General features: G+C 34.9%; 1 protein-coding gene across 2 annotated transcripts in view; it reads right to left on the bottom strand.

Annotated features, from left to right (window-relative positions):
* Positions 1 to 6411: 6411 nt before the first annotated feature.
* Positions 6412 to 22028, bottom strand: part of LOC148944304 (lymphoid-specific helicase-like) — a 49218-nt gene continuing 33601 nt past the window's right edge. For both annotated transcript variants that reach the window (XM_089100320.1, XM_089100321.1), the window contains exons 6-8: positions 13498 to 13744; positions 8449 to 8626; positions 6412 to 6714 (exon numbers count right to left, since the gene is read on the bottom strand). In XM_089100320.1, the coding sequence (XP_088956446.1) occupies positions 6556 to 6714; positions 8449 to 8626; positions 13498 to 13744 (584 nt within the window). In that variant the 3' untranslated portion in view covers positions 6412 to 6555. The remainder of the gene's footprint in view (positions 6715 to 8448; positions 8627 to 13497; positions 13745 to 22028) is intronic.

Below are 22028 nucleotides of genomic sequence, written 5' to 3'. Positions count from 1 at the left end.
GATATATTTTTGTCTAACAGAAAGGAAGACTCTGGAGAACGAAATGGAATACGTTTTTTTTGCTCCATCTGTGATGAAGACTTTGCTCTAGTGACTGTTTTCCTGGATGAAAAGGAGAATAAGTTAAAAAGTATAATAGCCTACGCTCGTAGTACCCTACGTAGGCAAAAGGAGCCTTGCCTTCGCAAAGTCTACTATAAAATAATCTAAGTAATCGATATAGTAATCAATTAAATAATGTAAAGTGTGTTCCAGCGGAGGACGTCCAGTGCCTACGGTAGCATAGTTTCTAATAAAGTTCGTTTTAATCGCCAGCTACTAGCTAGTTTATATAACTCGTATGTGCTCCCAAATTTTTTATACCTCGCACCTTTTGGCGTACCTTTTCGGCAACGGAATCAAAGCAGCTCCGGCGAATTTATTACCGGTATGCTAAATATCTTCTCTGCCAAATGAAACTCAGAGAGGAAAGAAAATAACAAAATGAAAAATAAAATAAAAAAAGGTGAAAAAACGAGGATTTTGTCAGCCAGTGGAAAAACATGAAGAAAAAATAAGCAAATATTTCGACAAGGACCTCCACCAAGTCGTCCTCAGTGCCAAAAAAAAAACAAAAAAAACTAAAATCTAACCTTTCGAAGTTTACCCGCCAACGAAAGAACAGACACTCAAAATGCCTAAGCATGTATTTACGTCACATTTATCTTCTCTGCCTCCCCCCCCCCCCGAGCAAGTAATTCTTGGGTCAATAGGAGATACGGTATTATTGACCCCAATGCTGCAATCGGCAGATTGCGTTGCAGCGTACAATAGGGGAATAAATGGGCACCCATGTTGTTCCCTTTTAAAACAATAGGTCTTTCACGTTTACTGTTGTTGTGTTTGTTATGTATACTGTGCGATTTTTCGGTTAATTATTATGCTTGTGTGCTTGTTCTATGACATTATCTTTGTTTTGTTTGTGCTTGTTTATGTGTTTGTTCCATTGGCTTGTGCTGTCTTTTTTTTTGCTTTTTATGTATACTGTGTGATTGTTTGGTTTATTACTATGCTTGTGCGATTATTCTGTGAATTTTGTTTTATGTCATTTTCCGTCTTTTTCTTAATATATATATATATATATATATATATATATATATATATATATATATATATATATATATATATATATATATATATATACATATATATATACTCCGTTCGTTATTGTATTTTCAACGGGTTATGGGTAAATTCAATTCAAATAGTTTCAACTTTATAATCGGCTTACTTTACGAAGCTTAAATAGCTCACACTACAGAGCTTATGGGGCTTACATACTTTAAGTGAAACAGTGTTGAAGCTCAATTTAGGCAATGTGAAATAAACATAATGCAACGAAATCAATTTCCTTAAAGACAGACTAATTCTCCTGTTCTAGATGAAAACTTACAGATATACTAATTGAACAAGTTTTCCAGCCAGAGATAATGATAAGAAAAAAGGGGACTAATGAGAATTAATTCAAATAGAAGCGTTGAGCTAGAGTACGGTCAATTCCAAATTTCAGTTAAAATTGGCAGTAATATTGAAAAAGTAATAGAACGTGATGAAATCATTTTATAATTTTAGGTTAGCGACTTTTAAAAGTTTGATGCAAGCGTTGTAGGGTTGACGCAATCAGGCTCCATCACATATGTTTTTATTCGGAAAGGATAGAAATTTAGGCAGGATAGATTAAAATATGCAGCTGGGAAAAACTTCGTCTAGGGATTCCAATCAGGAACGTACGCAGGAATTTGTTTCGGGGGGGGGGGGGATCCTTCAAACCCATTATTCTGTGAGAAAAATCAGAAAATTATGGGACAATGAAAAAAAACGTGAGATTTTCGGGGAGGGGGCCGGAGCCCCCCCCCCCCTGCGTACGTCCCTGATTCCAATTGAGCTTACTCAATTCCATCCTTATTCAAAGTCCTCAATTCCATTTTTCTCCCTCCTTTCCATGGTGCAGAGTTCAACACATTAGCAAAAAAATTGATCTCAGCCAATTTCAGAGTTATGGACTCAAAACATACCACAAATAACATTGACTCAACTTGAAAAACCGACTCATGTATTACAATATTACACCTAACATCAAAGCTTACTGGATCAAACCCTTTCAAAGAATGCGGAATTGGAAATTTTCAGTCTGATATTAGAACGACTAGAGATGATAGGGCTATCTCAACGTCCTTGCTGTTGCAGGTAAATAAAACCCCTGTAGTTCACTGCTGCAAGACCAGGGAGGGAAACAAAGAGGGCTAAATAGTATAAACCAGAAAACCCATAACCCAGAACAGAAGAAAAAGGTCTTAGCAAAGAAATGAAGAATTATGCTAAAATGCTTTGGCTTAGTATGACCTTTACAAAGAAACCAAACTCGGGGAAAAAATCTGACCAACTCAGATTATAATAAGTTTCAACTAAATATTTGGTTATAAGTTTCCGGGGCAAGGAGTCCAAAAATTACCCTTGTGACCAAAGATTTGGGCGGAAGGCAATAATGTTAGAATACAAAATCAAGTTTCTTTTGCGCAAATTCGGGTGGAATATTTTTTTTTCTTTAGATTATTTTGTTTATAGATATTTTGTTGCAAAAGTAATTGATGCTATTTTGTATTCTGGATCACGAAGCAATTTCATTGTCTTCTGCTTCGTCTTAAATTGCACTGCATATTTGAATTACAAACTGAATTTTGTGGGTATGTCTGATATCAAGCCCATTAGTCCGCAAAACTGTCTCCTATGGGTTATTTAGAACAAATACATTTTCCATTCAAGTCTTCGGTTAGGTTAAATGAACGATTTCATCAAGCTGAACAGCTGAATAGGATAAGTACATCAGCTAACAACTTCTACGGATATTCATTTTTATCTCAAAGTTTATCTGAAATATTTTTATCTGTAATTTTTAGAAGAAACCTTTAATATTAAAGTTATTTTAAATTTCGAACCATAGAAAAGACAGAAACTGAAGGCACGTTTCCAAGATTAAAATAAAACGGTTGCTAGTTACTGACAATTTTCTTAATAACACAAACTACTTAGGACATATTGAAAGAGATCAAGCAGCCAGATTAAAATCTTACGAAGTGTTGATGGTTTAAAAAAATCCTGTAAGTCTCTTTTGAAATTTTTCTTGCTCGTTAGCGTTTTTACAAAGTCTAACCAGTTTATGTTAGGGACTAGGAGTTGGCAAATATAGCCATGAGAGGATAGCTTACTTTCAGAAGCATGAATTGGCGCTTATACGAATATATTGTACAAACATAATAGTAAAGTTTATGTTAATATTGCCCCTTCACTGTGTTACTGCAGCAACACTTTGGTTTTGTGCCCATTCTTTTTTTCTTTTATGCCACCAATTTCAGTTAATTACAAGAAAGTGGTGTGGGTTTCAGATGCGTAGTTTCTATGGCAATTTTGTAACTCAGGATCATTTGATGAACATGACATTACATTAGGAGAGCTTCATATGATTCTTGACTGGGCAAAAAATGGCAATTTTCGCCTGTTCTTCAGCAAGACCCGACAATTTGAGAGCTGAAGTGGAAGTTTTCAGCCTATGTCAGAGAAGATTATATGGAGCCATTCAGCCAAGCTTTTGTTTGTCCATGTCATGTTACTTCTTCTTCATGGAAAGCTAAGGTTAAGCAGACAAGCTACCTGGCAGCAGTCTCAAGGCGTAGTTAATTTTGCAAGTCTTATAGACCTGTTCAAATGCAATTTGTTTATGATAAAAAAAAGAAAGCAATACTGCAAAATTGCAAAATAAATAGTAAGTTTTTTAATTATAGCGCTCAATGCATAAATGTAACTTAGAGCCCTAGTCAATTCCTTTCTTTTATATATCTATTGCAGGCTATTGACCCATGTTACCGCAGCTCCGATGGAAAACGTCATTTCATAAAAACCCAAGGAAATTCGAGGCATTTTTTATGCTCTAAAGTCATTCTAGTCTTATTTATGCAACCCTTTTAACAATTTAAGCACCACTTCTTGAAAATTTACCGATGTTCATTGAAACTCCCTCAGATTACTGACTCTAACACCATTTTTGATGACAATTATCAAGGGATTCAACTGACTATTCTATACACAAATTTCTTGGGTTCTTTCTGTTATCTTTAGGGAATCTAATAAAAGTCTTCTTTATGACTCACCAGTATAGACAATTTACCAAAAATATTAAAGTTCACCGACATTTTCTTAAAATTCTTTCTTTTGACATCCTGATGAAAAGATGGTCGTTTGTCCTGATGACCGGAATCAATGGTTATTTTACAAGGTTTAGCTAAATCAAGAAAGAAGTTGAATAAATGATATAGAAGTTATTTTTTAGGTCTCGGATCTCCATTCCTAACTTTTTTTGTGCCTGCACTGCAGAAGTTTGTGCGTACTTACTCAAGCACCTTTTCTATATTAGTTTTTTAATACAAAAATTCATTCAGAAAGTGCAACATTTTGAAAATTTTGAAGGGCTGACAGCTTCTTCGTCGTTGGGCACAAAAAAAGAAGAAGAAAGAGAAAAAAAGGCAATGACCGTTCACTCGTGACTAGTTATAAAAATAAATCGAAGCATAAAAGTGGACCTTCGGCTCCGCTGCCACTCAGCAGAGTGAGTCACTAGCTCCTCCAACACCTTTCCTCTAAAATTCTCAGCTAGAAGGTAGGAATGCTGTATCTTGCTTGAACTGGAATTAACTGAGGATTTTGGATGTGTATAAATGCAGAATCAAAGTGGGTCAAAAGGCCTCTAATACCTTCCCACCCTCCCATCGTCAAATTTTAGTTCAAAGGCAGACATATTGCACCATACTTGAAGCAGAATTATGCAGGATTTTCAATGTGCTTCAATAAAGGACTAAAGTGTAGCCACTCCTCTCGAACAACACCCTCACATGCCACCATCGCTTTTTCTAGAAAGGTAGCATAGTGCAGCTTGTTTCAACCAAAATTATAAAAGGCTTTAGAACTCAACATGATTCCAGTCACAATGTGAGAAAAAGGACCATCCGACACCCTCCCTCCTTCTCCCTGCCAATTTTTCTTGTAGGAAATTAGGCATGTTGCACTTTGTTTGACGCAGAATCAGGCACATATTTTTAATTTATGTTAATGGAGACATAAAATGTGTTCAAAGACTATTTATTATTTACCCCCAGCTTTCTAGCAGAAGCTTAGGCATGTTTGACCCTGGTTGGGATGGAATCCCAAGCGGATTTTTAAGCGGTATGACTGGAAAACCCTGTGACCAATAGACCACTCCATTAACCCCACAAGATTTCAAGCACAGGGTTAACCATATTGCACCCCATTTCAACAAGAATCTTGCAAGAAACTTGAATTCATATGACAGGAGGACCAAAGTAGACCCATTGACACTCCTTCTACCCACTAGCATTTTAGAAGAAAGGTAGACATGTCCCACTTTGTTTTGAGCAGAAGAACGAAAGGATATTTAATCTGTATTCATCGAGGCATAAATTTGGCCGTTCTCCTTTTAACATTCCCCAAATTGTCCATTACAATATCAGCTTCTGCCCAGAATGATACGGATTTTGTACCCCGTTTTGAAGAGTGGTTTGTAAGCAAGTATTGTGAAGTTTGTTCATCTTTAAGGATGATGGGTTATATGCTTTTGCTAACTGGTCCACTCTTCATCCGTTTCCGATACGTTTTAGGGCAGAGAAACCTGTATTCACACAAGTGTTTACGCAACAAGGATAAATAATAGTGCAATATAAAGGCATAGTTTCGAAATTATTAGTAAAGCATTTATGTGGCATTTACCTGGTGAGAGACATAATCAAATTGTTTTTCCCATCAAATACATAGGAAAGAATTAACCGATGTCATGTTTTTGTTGCGAAGTAACGCAGCACAACCTTGTACATATCGTAATTTTAGAACAACGCAGGTTGTGTTAGATTTTATTTTCGGGTGAAGTAATAAATGATTAGCGTGTAAACATGATGCATTCTCAAATTAACAACATTGATTGGCTGCGAGGAAACAGAGAACATGATGGTTTTAAGAACACAGCGCATTTAAGGAACTTTTCATACTTTTTTGAAGAAAAAGCCCTTCTTGAGTTAGGCGCACATTGTTCCTAAAATCTCAAGAGGTTGTCTCTGTAGCATTTTGGTCGGCGAATCGTCGGCAAAGGTTGCTGCAGCACTTCATGCTGTCTTAGCAACATAAATCTAGTGTCTTACAAGTTCATCAATTGAACCTTTTCAAGAAATTTCATACAGAAAAAGCCCTGCAGCAATAAAAATTGGCTTTCCATTCTTGGTATAAACAAATAAGGAACTACTAGAATCGATATTCTACATACCAATAATCGTAACGCAATCATCCAACCTTCTAAGTTCTCCTTCGAAATTTTCGGATACCATTTATTTTTATCGAACTAATTAAAAAATTGTACTTAAAAATCAAGGAACATCTTCGACTTCATAAAACTTCAATCAAGATAGAAAAATAAAACAGCCACTGATGTCCGAAAAAGTCCATTACATGAACGAACATTTATTCAAACCGCTGAGGCTCAGGGGAGGGAATGCGTTTGAAAACACCTTCAACTTCCAACTTCACTCCTTCTGGTGCATAAAGATCGCTTCGATCAAGAAGAGCCCGCCATTCTTCCTCAGTGAAAATACAGTCTCCCTTGAATTTGCCATACTCACCCTAAAAATAAAATCAATCGGTTAATACTCTTCTGAACATGTGTAGATGTGAACATCGATGGATTTACCACATTAGCGTCATAACAATGAACACAGTATCGTGTCACCCATGTACTATTTTTTTTTATTTTTCTTCCCTGGCCTCATCATATGGAACGGCTGATCGTGGAAAGCTAGAAGAAGGCTCATTCAATCGCGAACTGCAAGATTGTGTGCACTTATTAAGAGATAAACCCAATCAGAATTCATCCAAACACCCTTAGTGTCCCTGAGAGCCCCACAGTCCTACATGGCATTGTATCAAAATATCGAAATTGCCATTTTAATCACAATGGCCGTGAAGTCAGCGGCCAACATGATCCATGCACCGTAAGAGACAAGGGTGTCAACTTATGCAAAAAGTCAAAACAGCAAGATCATCAATGTTTGGTAGAGAGGTAGAAGTCTATTGAATCTAAATATACAACTTTCATGAAAAATTGCCAATCAGAAGTCACTTGAGAATTTAAACAGCTTTACGAAAGATTGGTATGGGGGAAGGAAAGAGGGTTGGCCTAAGTATAATCGTAATCAGTTGGAATGCGAAAAAATTCGCACCAAAAAGGGACATTCTGACTATATTACTCGAGTTCCATCTTCTCTATCTCTCCAAAATTACATTTTATCTAAATATGGATGAATGTGATTTCTTTCTTTTAATATTTAGGGTTGTTCCAGATCACTACTTAGTTGTAAAAGCTTACCTATACGCTTTGTTGAATATATCAGGTAGGGAATTACGATTATAAAAAAATAACGGTGATTTCGTTTACCTATGGTTTCTGACGCTACGTTTAAACCACCGATTAGACACTCAAAAAATTGTTAATAGGAATAAATATACCACGAAGCGTACTCAATCTACAGTGCCCACTCCATGTTATTTTATATTTCGTTTACTTACATTTTTTTTTGTTTCAAAATGATATCCATGGGCTCCATGGAGCGTATTTTCAGTATGAGATTTTTAAAGCATTTGCCACCGTAGCATAATAATAAAAAAATAAAATACAACTTCCAATGCTCGAGAAATAACGACAAAGTTGGCCTTACTACACAGGGGGCTGTCCAAGTCTGCTATTTCGAAGTTAGAGCCATTTCAGTCTTTTCCCATATTTACAGTTAAGTGATTAAATTATTTTTCGTTTTGGTTTATTTACTCTACTTTTACTTGTATTTTATAGTGGATTATAAGTAAATTATCATTACTTTTATTAATGTGTCCCGCAGGTCCAAGACACCTCATCTATCTCAAACAATACAAAAGGATTATTTGTAAACTTAGTTTTCGAACTAATATTTTCAGACTGATTAGATCCGCCAAAGAGAAGAAATTATTCTTTTTCGACAGGTTATATTAAAACGATTTTATTTCAAAAGGTTTTATATAAGGATTTTAAGTGATTCGTGTCCTGTGGTGGCGCAGTGAGTTTGGTCTTAGCTTGGTAATACGAAACCCAGAGATCGAACCTTGCTGTAGCAACACACTGCAGGGCCGACACAGGGACCACAGTGGTTAAGAAGCGTGGTCAATCCAATTACTTTTTACTCTAAGTGAATCGTAAACTTCTAATTTTCTGTTCATATGGTTCTACTAAAGGTCTGGTTAAGGCCAAATAATTTAAAAAAAAGAAGCAAAAATAAACAAAAAACACACACAATCTAAATTACTAAAATAGAAAGAGCATTCTTAAACCTGATAGTCCTTTGCTTTCAGCAGTTCTTCAAGCTCTTCAATAGATGACTGCTTTGAAGATGCATTTGCTGTAGCAGACTGGCGAAACTTCCCTTTCTGGATAATCATTTTCTCAAGCATCCGCTTGGCTGCAGCACGCTCGACAACCCGCTGATCTATTGTATTATGCGTTACTAATCTAATTGGAGAAATATAATAATAAGTAGTGAAAAATACAAGTATTTAAAAAATAAATCACGGAAATGCAAGCACAAATGAAAGCAAATAATATCAATTTAACACTGCTGAGTAAACAAATATTCATTAGGATGTTTGGATGAGGAAGGATCAATCTCCCTTGGTATTAATTGTCTTGGTATAGTTCAACCTCCTCTTTACAGAGCTATGACAATGTGATTTTTTTTTTTGAATCATATGTAAACAAGACAACTAAAGTAAAAACTTTCAGAATTTGCAATATTTGTGCCTGGCACTTACACCAATTAGCTTTTTAACCAAGATCTCTTCTTCTCTCCCCTCCTTTGTTTAGACAAGCTGGATTCCGAGGTTTTCTGATTGTAACCTGGGTTGTGACAGTAATTAATATTTTTAAGAAAAACAGATCTCTTTTTTTAATAGAGGTGATGCTTCTCCCCTCTGAAGACCGCCAAACATCAAGGGACGCAAAGATACTCTATTCCTGACCCATTAAATGTCACGAATTATGTAGAGTACGATGTGTTTAGTATGAATGTAAGTAGTTGGCTTCATCTTCTGGCATTTGGAATTATTTACGAGTGTTATTTGGATTAAATCTACATTGTTTAGAAGTTGGTTTGTCTTCACTTTTCTCAGATTGTATCTTTTCTTTTTCTTTATTCCACTTCTTTTTGTACGTTTGTAAGCGGGCAGAACAAACTTAATTTATTAATGGATAATTCTTCTGGGTATTGTTTATTTTAGTGGGGTTTTTAGGGCAGAGCAACTTCTTCCTAACTATGCAATTTTTGTAAAAAAAAGATACATTTTATTACAATAACATCATGTGTTAATTACAAAAAGCACTAGACATCGCAACTTTCTTTCAAATGAGTTATTAAGAAGTCCCTAAGATGTTCCGGTTTCCCGCTACCGGATAAAATTACACATCAGTGCTACCCTTACATTAAGTGCTACCCCTTCATTGTTGTTCAAGGTGTGGGCTGTAACATTCTTGTTTAAGGTTTTCAACAATGACGATTTTAACGGTGTACTTTTCGTTTCAATCCAAAGAAATGTTTGAGGGGTTTCAGGCTCTTTTTCAGAATTTCCGGGAGTTTATTTTCAAAATAACATTTTAATATTGAGGTCAATCAAAATAATAGTTACCATTGCTCAATAAGCTACAATGGAAATTTTTTTAGCACTAGATAGTTCAAAAAAGTTTTTTTTAACTTTTGGTTACTATGGGCCGTGATTCGCTCTATACTAGATTGCAGCAACTGCTGCGATCCATGATCTATTATCGGCTGTCTCCAATTTACAGTACACGGTTATAGCGGTAGCAGCAAGCAATCCAGTAAAAGACAAAAGAGACCTATAGAAACCAAAAATTAAAAAACATGTTTTCCGAAAAAAACTGGCAATTGAGAAATATAAGACCCATAGAAACCAAATATTAAAAAACTTGTTTTTAAAAAAACTGGAAATTGAGAAAAATTTGCAAAAAACAGATTTAAGAGAACTTGGAAAAATAGTCTGAGACTCCTAAAAAGGCCGCTGGATCGATTTAGAATGTTCACAAATGGAATCGCCTTGGCCAAAAAACCCTGTTAAGTAGATTTACAGTTCCCTGGCTTGAATAACAAGGAAAACTACTTTTTGCAGGGGTAGCACTGATGTCTCCTCTTTTTTTTTCTCCGCTGCTAAAGGGACACTGGAACATCACAGAGAGCTGTTTAATGGCACATTTTAAAGGAAATTGAAACATCTAATACTGCACCTTTGTTTGCAAGATGGGGAACGACGTCATAATCGGTGCCGCGTCGTCACAAAGATATCATCTAACATGACATAATTAGACATAATACAGAAATTACACCAAAAATACTTTTTTTTGTGAAAAAATTATATTTTACTTTTGAGGTATCAAATATTTTTTTGAAAGCGAGTAGATACAAGCCTTAGCTTTCAAATGGGCGCTTAAACAACTCCCTGCAATGTTTCAGTATACCACTAGTGCCGAAAAATAAAAGACACAAAAGCGATACAATCGCTAAGATATGATTTTCTCGGGTTTTCAGGGAGAAGGGGTTGAAAAGCCCTAGCAGGGATTTTTGACAATGGTGATTCCAATTTTGCATCTTTCGTTTCGACGCCGCCATTTTTGAAGGGTTTGAATTTTAATTCACATTCCCAAAAATTTTCTTTGCAAAAAGCACTTACTTTTAAGACAAACCCGATAAATGACAAATCATAAATGGTCATTAGTGATAATTGGACTTTATTTCAATTGTAAAGAGTACCCAAAGTCAACTGGAGGTAAAAAAGGAAATTTATTCAGCAGAAAAGCTCTATCATGGCTGCAAAAGTAAAAAGTGAACTGAGGCCCACAATAGCCGAAAATGAAAAGTTACTCATATTTTACAAATAACACTGTTTTGAATATAGTAATTTTCGTTCAAATTTCAACCAACGATAGTTTTTGATTACTTTAATAAAATCACTCCGAATAATATCCAATTGAATACTTTCACCCGTGAGCTAAACCCTCAGAAATACTTTCACCCTTTGGTGGTAAAGTCGTAGAAAAGGTTGAGACATACATAAAGTTAACCAGATTTAAATTCGACAGCCCAGCTTCAGTATATCTATCTATTTGACGAGGAATATCTGTCAAATTTTACATGTCCTCCAAGGAGGTTCACCTTCTTCTGCGCAGTCTATCATAAACACTTGACAGCCTTCTACGGTTATGTGTGGACCTACTAAAGTCGATGTTCGAATGCGATATTCGATTGCGTCTTTTGGGTTCCTGCGATCTCGGCAGAGAAGATATCGAGGATTTGGGGAAGTCTTTCAGCTGATGTGGCATTCTAATTAGGGAGAAAGCCCATACAGCTAGTAGTGGTGTCTCATTTGGATCCATCAACGAATACGGGAAAGTAGCTTTTGTACATTGGTATTTTCGATGGAGTGGAAATGTACTCGAGTCAGCATTTCCGCGATGTTCTTTTTTAGCATTTGCAGTAAATTCTATATTAACTAAGGGGTAAGATGATAGCCATGGAGGCGTGAAACTCAATTTGGCTTAATGTGAGCCGCCAAAATTGGATGGTCAGCTGGTAGTTGAAGTGTTTCACTGGCAATATCTTAGTAAGAAGATCCAAATCGAATCCAATTGTGCAGGTTGTGATGTTGGTTGACTTTAATTTTACTAGCAGTAATTCGCGGCGTTGAAGGATGGACGTAAAAAGTATTCGAAACTTTCCATGGAAGAATTTAGATCGTGAGCTTCCCCTAACGTTTAGGGCTATACGCAACGCTGAGTTTCGAAATGTCTTTAGCTATTTTTATTGGCAGTTGAGCAATTAGCATATAGCATGATCTCATTTTCTATTTACAATTATAAAACTGATTTTTCATTTTTTTTATACTCTAATAATTACTTCTTTTTTTTATAAAACTGAATTTCTGAGTCTTCCGTCTCGTAATGTGGATTTTGACTGAATACAGAACAGTTAAAAAAATTCTTGTAAATAAATTGTGACACTCCCTCCACACACTCAAAATTATTGGCCATAAAGCTCGCAATAGACTTCAGTTCTTTTGTTTCGAGACATAATTCAATTTAGTTTTGGTCATAAGCATTTCATTGCTTTTAAAGCAGCATCATGTAAGCACTTTTTATTCATTTATTTAGCTTTTTTTTAACAATATTTTTAAAAAACAGAATTTCTCGGTTTTCTGCCTTGAATTCTCGTTTTTTGACTGTAATTCATAACTGTGACGAAAGGAAAATAATTTCTGGTAAATTCAGATTGAAAAACCCCCCCCCCCCCCTAAAAAAACAGCCCCTATTCTCAAGGGACTTTATTTCTCAGTTTTAAATCAGGATTCAATCCCATTTTTGCTACAAACCTTTCTTGTGTTTCAAGCTAAGATTTGTGTTCGTACCGAAAAAAAAATCCAAATTTCTAGGTTTTCTCTCTAGTAATCTTAGTTTTGAGACGGTAATTCGTACGAATTAAACGGACTTTCCCATTGCAATGCAAGTCTGTAACTATAATTCATAATTTAAATGAAGAAAACATCTATAGAATTTTTTTTGAGCTATTGCATAACCATAAAGCTATTATTTTTTCAATCTAGGGCGAAGAAGGATTTCTAACTTCCAAACTATCTAGGGAGGTATGAGATGGAATATATGTCAGATTTAATTTACATGTTTGACTTAAACAAATATAGCAAACCAAAAAATTCTTTGAAAGGAAAACGACCATGAAAACTTTATAGATTGGTAGAAACTAGAAAATAAACTATTGACGTGTCAATGGATAATTTAACCCAGTTCTAAATAATTTAAACAAGCATACAACCCAGCGACTATTAATAATATCAAACAGAAGCTTCATACTCGTATAATAATCAGACAGTAGACTCGGTATTAAGTAATGAATCCAAAATTAAATTAAATAAAGTAGGAAAGAAAAAAGTCTAAATTTGAGCACTGAGAGTTAAGTAACTAAAAATACGACTATTATTATTAGTAATTTTCAGACCAATTAATATAAACTTTGATTTAAACTAAGCCGAATAATGGTTATTTTAATAAATAATTAGAGCGTTGCAGATTTACTCATTTTTGACCACAAATGGACCCGGACTACTTCAGTGTTGAGCCATTTAAGCAGTTAACAATGTACATTTGATCAGCAAACAGTTGTACATGGATTAGGTGTACACGTTTATTTAAAGGGAGCAAAGGGCAAGGGAATCTCCACCCCAGTGTGGAAATGCAATAAAACATATAGTTTGTGGGAATAAAAGTCCCCTGAACACAGTACTACTATGCGTCAAAACATTGCTTACCTATATACAACAACAGGTCTTTTCTGCCCAATCCTATGGCACCTGTCCTGAGCTTGGAGATCAGCTTGTGGGTTCCAATCTGAATCGTATATAATAACAGTATCTGCACTTGTTAGATTCACACCCAGTCCTCCAGCTCGAGTACTCAAAAGGAAAACGAAGATTTCCGGATCCGTGTTAAAGCGACGAATATTTTCAACACGCTCTTCCAGCTTCATTGTACCATCTAATCTTAACCAGCTGACGCCTTAAAAAAAAAAAAAAAAAAAAAAAAGACGGATTTGATAGTTTTGATTAAAAGCGATTGTCGTTTTGCTGATTACTGCGGCTAAAAAAGAAGGTACTGGTGGATTATGCGGGCCCACCGCTATAAACTGTGTCAAGGAAACCAGTCCCGAAACCCGTCAAACAGGCTATTTGCAAGAGACCACTATAGATAAATGATTGCAAAGTCGTGGTTTCTCAATGAGTTACAATATGTAAACGATTGTTTTTGGGGGTTTAGGGGGGGGGGGAAGGTACCTAGGTTAGGTTAGGTTACGTATTTAATATATGCTATGGTTTATCCCCCCTCTAATGTGCAAATATATAGCCCAAATTTGTTTCTAAACTATTATATATTCATTCTATTTTATTTTATTTCATTAGCATTAATCAATCTTGACTTCTTCGCGCTGCCTACATAATGCACCAGTACCAAAAAGAATAGCAAATGTGAAACACAATTCAAAAGTCAAAATTTGAAATTTTGTTTTACTGAACACTTTTAGAATTGGGATAACGAACTAGGTTTTCACAAATACGCGAAAATAGACAAATGTTCCACATACCCTGATAGTAGAATAGCTCGTAGCGATTCTGGGACTCCTATGTACCAAACAGGTTCTTCTAGTAGGTAAACAGGTCATCACACTCTTTCAAGGAATATACATGTTTTTTTTATTATGACATCTATTTTTTGTGTTTAATTTGATTGTCGTTTATTCAAATATAAAAAATTTTTTTTTGGTTTTTCTAAAAAAAAAAAAAAAAAAAAAAAAACTTAAAAAATCCCCCCGTAAAAAAAGGTCTATAGTTATTTAAAATCGGGGAATTAAGAAATTAATAAAAAAGTGATTATAAAAACACCGGGTCTTTTTTCGTGTTTTAACGGACAAGTTTTTTTTATAACTTGATAGGTGATTTGAATAAAAGGAATTCAAATATTTTGTCTAGCAGGAGATAACTTAATTTACTTAGACAATGAACGAGAGAGAAAAAAGGGTAATTAGCGATTGAATATTTTAACAAGAAATGACTGAAAAGTGTTTTGGAGGAGATGGACTGAATGTGTATTGTATAATGCACAAGTGATGATTTGCACAGTATTGTCAATTTTAAATAGTTTAGAAATAAAAAATTAACAAGAAATGGCTGAAAAGTGTATTGAGGGAGTTGAGTTGCACGAGGGTTGACTTGCCCGAGGGCTCAGTTACATACGGATTCAGTTACACGGGGATTAGTTAAATGGGGTCAAGTTGTATGGGGGGTTCAGAAGCACGAGGGGTTCAGTTGCATGGAGGAGTTCAGAAGCTTGGGATTCAGTTACATGGGGTCGGTGGTCGTTATAATACACAAGTTCTATTTGAACAGTGTTGTGAGTTGTATAATACACAAGTGATGATTTGCACAGTGTTGTCAATTTTAAATAGTTTAGAAATAAAAAATTAACAAGAAATGGCTGAAAAGTGTATTGAGGGAGTTGAGTTGCACGAGGGTTGACTTGCCCGAGGGCTCAGTTACATACGGATTCAGTTACACGGGGATTAGTTAAATGGGGTCAAGTTGCATGGGGGGTTCAGTAGCACGAGGGGTTCAGTTGCATGGAGGAGTTCAGAAGCTTGGGATTCAGTTACATGGGGTCGGTGGTTGTTATAATACACAAGTTCTATTTGAACAGTGTTGTGAGATCCCCCTACCACACCTCCAAAGGACTCCGATCCCCCCATCCCGTGTATTAGCGAAGTTACTCTGTGGTCGTTATAATACACAAGCTTTAGTTTACGAGATTTGGGGACTTGAGTTGCACCAGAGTTCAGTTACATACGGATTCACTTACACGGGGGTTTAGTTAAATTTTCGTCTGAAAAATAGGAGTTCACACTTAAAAAAGTTCTATTAAGAGCTATTTTTATGGAAATGGTTCATTTTTGAACCAAAACTATGCTTTTCTGACTGAAGATACACATTTGAATCAGAAAAGGTGAAAATGTACACATCTAAAACAGAAAAGTGTGTTTTGACTATATTTTCTATAATTTAGTCTGAAAAATAGGACTTCACGCTTAAAAAGTTCTATTAAGAGCTTTTTTTATGGAAATGGTTCATTTTTGAACCGAAACTATGCTTTTGTGACTGAAGATATACATTATAATCAGAGAAATTGTTTAAAAATACGCTAAAAGATGATTCCCGTGAAGCTATTGTAGTTTTCTATAAAAAAAAAATGATTTTCAAAATCAAAGAAAATGGCCCCATCTTTAACAAATATAGCCTTAGCTAGTTAAAAATGCGCATAAATTCTTGATTTTCAATCTAACTTAACTTGTAGGAATAGGACTTCATTCAAACAAGTAAATCGGCTTTATTTAAAGTATATTAATTGCAAAAAAAGACTATTATTTTTCATTGTTTGTCCCTCCAGGTGCTAAGGACTCCATCTCGCTTTCAGTTGCAGAGAGGGGTTAGGTGCACGAGGGTTCAGTTAAAGGAGATCCAGTTTCACGGGGGGGTTTCGGTTATACACGGGTTCAGTTACAAGGGGGGTTCAGTTGCACGGGGCGTATCCCTTTTTTCGTAAATCGGGCTCCCTGTTTTCAAAATCCTTTTTTCTTCTGAGGCTTGGAGCATTTGGTGGCTAGATATTAAACATAATGAAATTTAGCACGGAGGTTCAGTTGTACAGGGTTTCAGTTATACAGGGGTTCAGTTACATAGGGGTTCTTTGTGTTAAATAAGTAGTTTTTGTATCTTTTAAAAGAGCTTTACGGGGATTGAGAGACTCAGATGCCTAATTCCGTGTGATTTTTCTTTACGATGGTTAAGAATGTGCCTCACGGGTAATTAAAGAATGAGATGCTTACATCAACAATACAAAGAAGAAGCTCAGATACTTAATAGATTTGACGCTTACAAGGGACATTGCTAGAAAGTATTCAATAGCTTAATTGAAAAGTAACGATAGAATGACATTGTGACTTGACCTAGCTTTACCTCGCCGATGTGGTATGTATAATACATAATTAACGTGTGAAAAATATCTTAAATTTAAAAAGAAAGGGCTTAAAAGTTTTATGAGAGGGGTGGGTTACATCGAGGAGTGAGTTTCACGAGGGATTCAGTTACAGAGGATACAGTTGCATGGGGGGTTTCGGTTATACACAGGTTCAGTTACAAGGGGGGTTCAGTTGCACGGGGGTATCCCTATTTTCGTAAATCGGGCTCCCTGTTTTCAAAATCCCTTTTTCTTCTGAGGCTTGGAGCATTTGGTGGCTAGATATTAAACGTAATGAAATTTAGCGCGGAAGTTCAGTTGTACAGGGTTTCAGTTATACAGGGGTTCAGTGACAGGGGGGGTTCTTTGTGCTAAATAAGTAGTTTTTGTATCTTTTAAAAGAACTTTACGGGGATTGAGAGACTCAGTTGCCTAATTCCGTGTGATTTTTCTTTACTTGATGGTCATTAAAAACCTAAATTTTTTTGTTAAATAAGTATTTTTTTTAACTTTTAAAAGAGATTTACGGGGATTGAGAGACTCAGTTGCCTAATTCCGTGTGATTTTTCTTTACTTGATGGTCATTAAAAACGAAATTGTGTTAAATAAGTAGTTTTTGTATCTTTTAAAAGAGCTTTACGGGGATTGAGAGACTCAGTTGCCTAATTCCGTGTGATTTTTCTTTACTTGAGGGTCATTAAAAACGAAATTTTTGTGTTAAATAAGTAGTTTTTGTACCTTTTAAAAGAGCTTTACGGGGATTGAGAGACTCAGTTGCCTAATTCCGTGTGATTTTTCTTTACTTGATGGTCATTAAAAACGAAATTTTTGTGTTAAATAAGTAGTTTTTGTATCATTTAAAAGTTCTTTAAGGGTATTGATATACTCAGTTTAATAATTCAGTGTGATTTTTCTTTACTTGATCGTCATTAAAAACTAACTTTTTGTGTTAAATAAGTAGTTTTTGTATCTTTTAAAAGAGCTTTACGGGGATTGAGAGACTCAGTTGCCTAATTCCGTGTGATTTTTCTTTACTTGATGGTTATTAAAAACGAAATTTTTGTGTTTAATAAGTAGTTTTTATATCTTTTAAAAAACATAGTCGTGAATACATCAGATGGTGTTGTGATGCAGTTGTAGTGAAGTGATTTGTTACTAGTAGTAGTATTTTTGTGTTTTTTGCAAGCAATTCATAATAAACCTTAAATGCATTAATATATTTTCTTGAGAAAACATATTCGTGACTACATCAGATGGTTTTATGATGCAGTGAGTTGTTAATAGTATTAGCACTTTCTTGTTTTTTTTTTAAGGCCATTAATAATATAACTTAAATTCATTCAGATATTTTCTTGATAAAACATAGCCGTGACTACATCAGATGGTTTTGTAGTGCAGTGATTTGTTAGTAGTAGTAGTATTTTCTTGTTTTTTTTTTGAAGCTATTTACGCTATACATTAATTTCATTCATATATTTTATTGATAAAAAATGTCTGTTAATAAATCAGTTGGTTTTTTTGTGCTGTGAGTTGTTACTAGTAGTAGTATTTTTTTTTTTTTTTTTTTGCAATCCATTAATAAAAAACCTTAAATGCATTAAGAAATTTTCTTGATAAAAAATAGCCATTACAACATCAGATGGTTTTGTGATGCAGTGAGTTGTTACTAGTAGTTGCACTTTCGTGTTTTTTTTCCAAGCCATTCATACCATACCTTAAATGAATTCATATATTTTCTTGATCAAACATCGTCGTGATAACATCATATGGTTTTGTAGTGCATTTAGTTGTTACTAGTATTATTATTTTCAGTTTTTTTTTGCAATCCAATAATACTAAAACTTAAATTCATTACTATATTTTCTTAATAAATCATAGTTGTGATCACATCAGATGGTTTTGTAGTGCAGTGAGTTGTTACTAGTAGTAGTATTTTCGTGTTTTTGCAAGCCATTCACACTATACCTTAAATGCATTCAGATATTTTCTTGATAAAACATAACCGTGACTACATCAGATGGTTTTTTAGTGCAATGAGTTTTTACTAAGTAGTAGTAGTATTTTAGTTTTTTTTGCAAGCCATTCATACTAGACCTTAAATGCATTCAGATATTTTCTTGATAAAACATAGTCGTGACTACATCAGATAGTTTTGTGATGCAGTTGTAGTTCAGTGAGTTGTTACTAGTAGTAGTATTTTCATGTTTTTTGCAAGCAATTCATACTGATAAAACATATCCGTGACTAAATCAATTGGTTTTGTAGTGCAGTGAGTTGTTACTAGTATTATTATTTTCGTTTTTTTTTTTTTTTTTTCAAGCTATTCATAAAAAACCATAAATTCATTCAGATTTTTTCTTTATAAAAAAAAGCCGTGACAAAATCATATGGTTTTTTATTTCAGTTAGTTGTTAATAGTAGTAGTAGTATTTTCGTGTTTTTCCAAGCCATTCATACTTTAACTTAAATGCATTCAAATATTTTCTTGATCAAACATGGTCGTGATCACATCAGATGGTTTTGTAGTACAGTGAGTTGTTACTAGTAGTAGTATTTTCAGTTTTTTTTTTTGCAAGCCATTCATACTATACCTTAAATGCATTAAGATATTTTATTAATAAAGCATATTTGTGATCACAGTAACAAACAATAAAGAGTTTGTTACTTACTTAGAATTTTGTCATAATTTCTTGAACGAAATGTCTCTGTTTATCCAGCAGATGAATTCAAGAAAGAATTTGCAACTTACTTACAATTTTTTTCATAATTTCTTTAATGAAAATTTCTGTATTGTGTATCCCAGAGGTGACTTCAAGAAAGAATTTATTAATTACTTACAATTTTTTCATAATTTCTTTAATGAAAATTTTCTGTATTGTGTATCCAAGAGGTGACTTCAGGAAAGAGTTTGTTACTTGCTTACAATAGAACTATTCTAAATAACAAGGACGGGTTAAGCTTAAAGATATTTATTGCTTAAATGTATTAACAGATTTTTTTTTGAGAAAAAAAAACAACAACAACAAATGTTTACATAAAAATAGTACTTAGAGTTCACTCTTAAACATCCACAAACGATGGTCCCATGATATAGGATAGTTTTTAACATGTCTTATGGATTTTTCACGATCAGGTATGTTCTTAGGTATCCACTGTGCGAAGAACCTAACCTCGTCTTCAGGACGATGATAACCCCCTTCAAATTTAGGACACTTAAACTCTTCTAGATTGAAAAGTGGAATCCTGGGGTCACACTTTTGAATTAAAACTTTATCTGTAGGTACATTGCCCTTTACGTAGAGCGCTTCAACTCTGAAAAACCTGCAAATTTCACTGACTTCCTCCTGAACATTTCTCAGTTCCTGACCAGTATTATTAAGTGGTGTAATCACTCTATCATAGAATCCCAGTCTGTTTATATAACTTAATGTAGTACTCCACAAGCTTTTATCATACTCAAACAAATTATAGTTCACTAACCAATGATAACAGTCAATTTCTTCGAGATCCATAGACAATAATAAAAAAGCACATTCGAATATAACACCACAAGATGATTTTTTCAAACTGATAAATTCGGTGTCATACAGTCCTATCATCTTGGAGGCTATTAATGTATTTGGTAAGTAGAGAAATACTTCATCAAACTTTTATGTCTTTGCTCAAGGTTGAACGGAGTTATGACTAGTGAGATGAGTCTTAAAACCATCTGAATTTATTGTGGGGGTGGAGTCATAAAACCCTTGGAAATCATTGCGGGTAGGAATCATATCACCAAAGTGTCACAATGCCGTCAGTATGACAACACCCCTCGGAAAATAGGAGGGGGGAGGGGGGGGGAGGTAAAGCGCAACTGCGAAGTCCTGGGCACCTGTCCAAAAGAGCGGGGATTCCCCACTGGTTCCTACACATTGCAAAAAGTGAGCAGTACGAAAACTCCGCGTTTTCAACAAGACTGGTTTTTTAGGGACCAATCAGGAGAGATATGCAAAGTCGACAGCTTTATTTCATTTTTTTTTAGGTTCATTTAGACGAGGTTGCGTGCGCGCACGTACCCTCGTCTAAATGAACCTTAAAAAAAAATGAAATAAAGCTGTCGACTTTGCATATCTCTCCTGATTGGCCCCTAAAAAACCAGTCTTGTTGAAAACGTGGCGTTTTCGTACTGCTCACTTTTTGCAATGTGTAGGAACCAGTGGGGAATCCCCGCTCGTTTGGAAAGGTGCCAAGGACTTCGCAGTTGACCTTTACCTTCCCTCCCCCCTCCCCCCTCCTCTTGACTGAGGGGTTTTGACATACTGACGGTATTGTGACACTTTGGTGATATGATTCCTACCCACAATGATTTCCAAGGGTTTTATGACTCCACCCCCACAATGAATTCAGATGGTTTTAAGACTCATCTCACTAGTCATAACTCCGTTCAACCTTGAGCAAAGACATAAAAGTTTGATGAAGTATTTCTCTACTTACCAACTACATTAATAGCCTCCAAGATGATAGGACTGTATGACACTGAATTTATCAGTTTGAAAAAATCATCTTGTGGTGTTATATTCGAATGTGCTTTTTTATTATTGTCTATGGATCTCGAAGAAATTGACTGTTATCATTGGTTAGTGAACTATAATCTGTTTGAGTATGATAAAAGCCTGTGGAGTACTACATTACGTTATATAAACAGACTGGGATTCTATGATAGAGTGATTACACCACTTAATGATACTGGTCAGGAACTGAGAAATGTTCAGGAGGAAGTCAGTGAAATTTGCAGCTTTTTCGGAGTTGAAACGCTCTACGTAAAGGGCAATGTACCGACAGATAAAGTTTTAATTCAAAAGTGTGACCCTAGGATTCCACTTTTCAATCTAGAAGAGTTTAAGTGTCCTAAATTTGAAGGGGGTTATCATCGTCCTGAAGACGAGGTTAGGTTCTTCGCACAGTGGATACCTAAGAACATACCTTATCGTTATAAATCCATAAGACATGTTAAAAACTATCCTATATAATGGGACCAGCGTTTGTGGATGTTTAAGAGTGAACTCTAAGTACTATTTTTATGTAAATATTTGTTGTTGTTGTTTTTTTTTTCTCAAAAAAAAATCTTTTAATACATTTAATAGAAAAAAATATTTAAGATTAACCCGTCCTTTTTCTTTAGAATAGTTCTATTTTAAGCAAGTAACAAACTCTTTCCTGAAGTCACCTCTTGGATACACAATACAGAAATTTTTCATTAAAGAAATTATGAAAAAATTGTAAGTAAGTAATAAATTCT

The sequence above is a fragment of the Artemia sp. Qi Xiang Cuo genome, chromosome 14 (genome assembly GCF_049724085.1).
Source record: "Artemia sp. Qi Xiang Cuo chromosome 14, ASM4972408v1, whole genome shotgun sequence".
Classification (NCBI taxonomy): Eukaryota; Metazoa; Arthropoda; class Branchiopoda; order Anostraca; family Artemiidae; genus Artemia; species Artemia sp. Qi Xiang Cuo.
Note: the sequence above shows the minus strand (reverse complement) of the source record. Positions and strands in the feature narration are given on the sequence as shown.